This window comes from Buceros rhinoceros, unplaced genomic scaffold (genome assembly GCF_000710305.1).
Source record: "Buceros rhinoceros silvestris isolate BGI_N320 unplaced genomic scaffold, ASM71030v1 scaffold9692, whole genome shotgun sequence".
Taxonomy (NCBI): Eukaryota; Metazoa; Chordata; class Aves; order Bucerotiformes; family Bucerotidae; genus Buceros; species Buceros rhinoceros.
Window position 1 is genome coordinate 6,835 of NW_010398279.1, and position 4,449 is coordinate 11,283.

Genomic DNA, 4,449 nt, shown 5'->3' on the forward strand with positions numbered 1-4,449 from the left:
GTTAAAGAGCACTGGTCCCAGTATGGACCCCTGAGGGACACCGCTTATCACCCATTCCATCTGGACATTGAGCTGTTGACCAGTACCTTCTGGAAGTGACCATCCAGCTGATTTATTATCCATGGAACAGACCACCCATCAAATCCGTATCTCTCCAATTTAGAGAGAAGTTTGTGTGGGACCACACTGTGAACCAATATATCCTAAAAATCCGTATTATAGTTCTGTAATACGATGTAGTTACTGAATGTGCTGTAGTTACTGAGTATGCTGTGTAGAAAGATGGAGTTTATATCCCCATAGGATATAGAGATAAGTCTACTTGCAAAGTAAGGATCAAAGCTGGTAATTGACTTTCCTAGCTCAGGGGGTCTACCCATCATTATTTTTTAATTTAAAGAGGTCCAAGGCATGTTGAATTCTCATCTGTTTTGTAAATTAACGTCTTTGTAGCATACAGGGCTCCAGGAAGGTCTGTCTTCCTTATGCGTGTCTGCATCTTGTACTTTTTTCTGCATTGGTGAAGTAATGCAAAAGTAGTATCTATACAGTGTCCAAATGCCGGAGTTTCAGATTGTAAAACAATTAGCATATTCTGTGGAAACACCAACAAAACTGTTTTGTGGTGCAAAAAAGAGAATACGGAGGAGCAATATCCACTTGTTTTTTGAAGAGCTTGTCTTCTACAGAAGTGGTGATAACCATGTGCCCCTTCACTTCAGTGCTCTACGTGTTTAACTCAGAGTACTGAATGCTTTTTGAAAACAATTATCAATTTGAAAATGATTAAAATGTGGAAATTAAAAACCTATCAAAAAGGGCAAAATTATCAGACTCTTACAAAGAATCCAGAAGACCTTACCTCCTTATGATGTATGGTTTTTAAAAAGACGGTCAAAAATTATAAGGCACATTCTGAATTCCATTCGGACTGCTTCCCAGGAGCAGTGGCTGTATTGCTTGTCTTCTAGGAAGCTGGTGATTCTTTGGAAGTACTTTTTCACGCTGAATCGAGTGCTTTTTAGAATCCATGTTTGAAAGCTGTTTCTTGCTTTTGATCGCTCTTCTGACAAACATCTCTCTAATTCTTCAATTTGTCGATGAATTCCATTTTGGAATTTATGAATCTTGGTTGTATTCCAAGCACCAACAGGAAGATTTTTGCTAAATAGTTGGAAGATCTGTTGGAGGAACTCATAGGTGATCACTGTGACATATTCCTGTGGGACCTTGGTAATCTCCATGGGGAATCTGAAATCAGTTGTTTCGTTGAGACATTGCTGAGATAAATAGCCACCCATTTTGCGCACAAGGTTCATGTTGTGGTAGTTCTTTTCAGTTCCTTGGAAAAGGCAAACTGGATGTGAGATTTTGATGAACAATGCCAGAGTAATGCAAACTTGCAGTAAACTTCTCTGAACCAAGATAGTCATGCTGATGAAGTAGTCTGCACTATTTTCTTTGCCTTTTTGCAGATGTGTAAGCTTGCAGTTTCTTAGTTGTCTTGTCTGTGCTCACGTGCTTCTCCTTCATGTCTCTGAATTTATTTTGTCTGTGTGACATGCTGGGTGTTCCTCATTTTGTAGGAATTGCATTTTTGTCAGCTGTGGTCCTGCCAAGGTTTACTGTTTATTTCAGTTTCAAACAGTTGCAAAGGTTTGTTCATTTCTGCTTTAACTGTGTAAATGAAAGAAACGTGAGTAAGTCAATCTGGTCAATCTGAGGACATGGACAGATGAGCAGGTTAGAATCTGGTACAGGTGTTTCATCTTCTCATATTCTTACTAGCACAGGCAGTCTTGCTTTATTCTGAGAAATTTTACTTTTATGCTTAAACTGGCAAAGACCATGAAAAAGAATCATATCCCCAGCTAACAGATATGCAGATATGCACTCTAAGCAAGATGTAATTTTGTTGATTTAAAAACAAATGTCGTTTTTTGTTAGGACAAATTGTTTTGTTTGGAGAGTGGCTGAAATTTTATTGGAAAAATAATCCTTTTGTTGACACAAGCATTGTGTCAACTCTTAAGACTTTTTCTCCAAAATCTCTGATAGTTTGCTGCTTTGAGAAACTTTCTTCTACTTCATCACCTGATGAATCAGCCTACATTTTAAGAGTTGTAAAGTAAAGCATTCTTTTATGTAACGAAGAGGAATTCCTCACATTTCAGACTAAGAACACCTCTGATCTGAAGCCGCCTCCTGTGAAGACAGGCTCTCAAGGAGACTGAATACACTGATGCTGGTAGCAAAATGTCTTGAAAACCACCCCAGCCCAGTAATGTTGGAAGGTCGCCAAGTGTCTGGCCAGTGTGCTTCTGTGACTATCAAGTCTTTGGGCTCTTTTGTAGTAGAACTGCATGTAGCCACCAGGGTGTTAGTTGGAAGCACCCAAAACAGTCTCAGCCTTTTGTGACGGTAGTTTTGAGATAGTGCTGCATAAGCTTGCAGTGGAAGTGGTTGGTTAGTTCCTGAATGTGCACTAGCAGAATACCGTGTTTCTAGGTACTGCCAGCTTCCTCTTGTATGGTACCAGCCCCTTCACCTGATTACTGTAATCACAATGTAAGAACTCACTGGTAATTGAAAAGGAAGACTGGGTTGACTATTAAGCAAAAGTTACAAGGCATTTAGTGAGCAGATTTGCTTCTTTTCTTGTGGGAATCTTTAAGGATTGCTGAATCTAAGTGATTTGGTCACTGAGGTGTACAGAGTTTAGAAAGCCAGGGGATGTGCCTTTATGTAATTCAGCCTGCATAATTACAGGGATATTTGAAAAAAGGTATGGAAAATGGTGAAACACAGGAATGTTTGGTGTAAGCAACAAAGGAACTCTTGGATCCTATTGAGATTAGAAAGTATTCTGTTTTAAAAAAAAAAAAGAGAAAAAAGTCCTGTTGATGCTTGGGAAGACTTGTTATAATGTGACATTGAAAGATTGCTATGGATAAGCAGTTTCTTTGGCAAGCCACAGGAGGATGACTTCAGCAGTTATACAGTAGGATCCTACTAATATATTAACGCTGCTGTGTTTATTTTTCTTTGGCTACTGCTTTCGCTAATGCTGGAGTAATATTGTGGTATTGTCATAAATTATCTACACCCGGAGATCTTCAGAGAAGTTAGTTTATGAATGAAATTGCAGGGAGTGTGGTTTTGTGTTCAACGGCTGGAGAGAGAATCAAGAAGGCTATGGTAGATTTAATGAATGGATTTGCCACATGGATTTTGTGAGACATTGAATTACTTTCTGTTTCAGTTCTTAGGTTTTTTTTTAAAGACAGGATTGTTACATCTCCCTTGCTTTTTATTTGCTGTATCTGTTTGTGTTGCTTAGCCCATTTAAAGAATGTATGGCTTCTAGGGTTGCCTTTGTTTATATATATATATATTTTAAATCCGTGCACTTATTGAATTGATTTAAGCTAAACTATTATTAGCATGTAGTGTTAATGTGTAGTGTCAAGAAGATCAGAATATCTAACGGAAATTGAGTGTAATAAAAATTTACTGAAGCTTGTACTGACGGATAACTATGAGTTCTCCTCATATTAGATCTATCACAAAAGATACCATGACACAGTCTACTAGTCATCTACTGGTCTAAATCTACTAGTTAAAATCTACTAGTCATTACAGTATAAAGCAGCAGCAAATATGTTTCTCTTGACTTTTTTACATTGACTCTAAATTAGTGTTAAAAAAGGCAGGAGAGCATTTTTTTTTGACTGAGGAGGTTATAGTGTTAGAAAATCCTGGCATTATTAGACTAAGCAGAATAAAAATAAGTAGTGGACTGAATCAGATCTTGATGCATGGCTGGAAGCGTGTAGTGAAAGATTAGTTATGTATGCTCAGCTGAAATGGGTTCATTCAAGGCATTGTATGAGGATAAATCACTTCAGATTCATGCCTTAGCTTACAGTTAGAATAATTGCATTAAGGATGTCTGTACAGTAATGCCAGAGAGATCAGAGTCTGATTCAAAAGCTGTACCATCGGGAACACCATTCTAGTGTCTGGCCACGGTTTTGATAATTCAGTTCATAATTAAACCCTAATTCATCTCACCTTTAACTTGGCTCATGCTTTGCAGTAAAAATCTCAGGACAAAATTTCAGTTTAGTGTATGTATGCATGGCTCTATTGCATTAAATGGAAGAACATTGATTTAAATCAGGTGAGGACCAGTCCTTTCATCTATTAAAACAGCATGAAAAACAGCTTAGTGTTGCATGGCAAAGCTGGATCTGATTCACTGTTAAACAGTTTTACTCTTGTTTGCACGCTGCAGAGCAGAGTTGCATCCCCAGTCATCCCTTGGTTTCCTTCCATTGTTATTTTATAGGTGATCCATGAGCTATTTGATGTGAAAAAAAATGCTAAAATTTCAAGGGGACATTAAACAATAATTCAGTCTTTTACTTGTTATTATAGAAACTAAAG

At 37.7% G+C, this 4,449-nt stretch overlaps 1 protein-coding gene across 1 annotated transcript; it reads right to left on the bottom strand.

Moving 5' to 3' along the window:
- Positions 1-866: 866 nt before the first annotated feature.
- LOC104488934 (interferon omega-1-like) lies at positions 867-1,301 on the bottom strand. Its single transcript, XM_010131033.1, has one exon. It carries the CDS (start codon positions 1,299-1,301, stop codon positions 867-869), a length of 435 nt encoding a protein of 144 aa, XP_010129335.1.
- Positions 1,302-4,449: the final 3,148 nt, after the last annotated feature.

Bases quoted from the DNA above. Each gene is read 5' to 3' on its own strand.
- LOC104488934 (XM_010131033.1), bottom strand. From the start codon at position 1,301: ATGGGTGGCTATTTATCTCAGCAATGTCTCAACGAAACAACTGATTTC.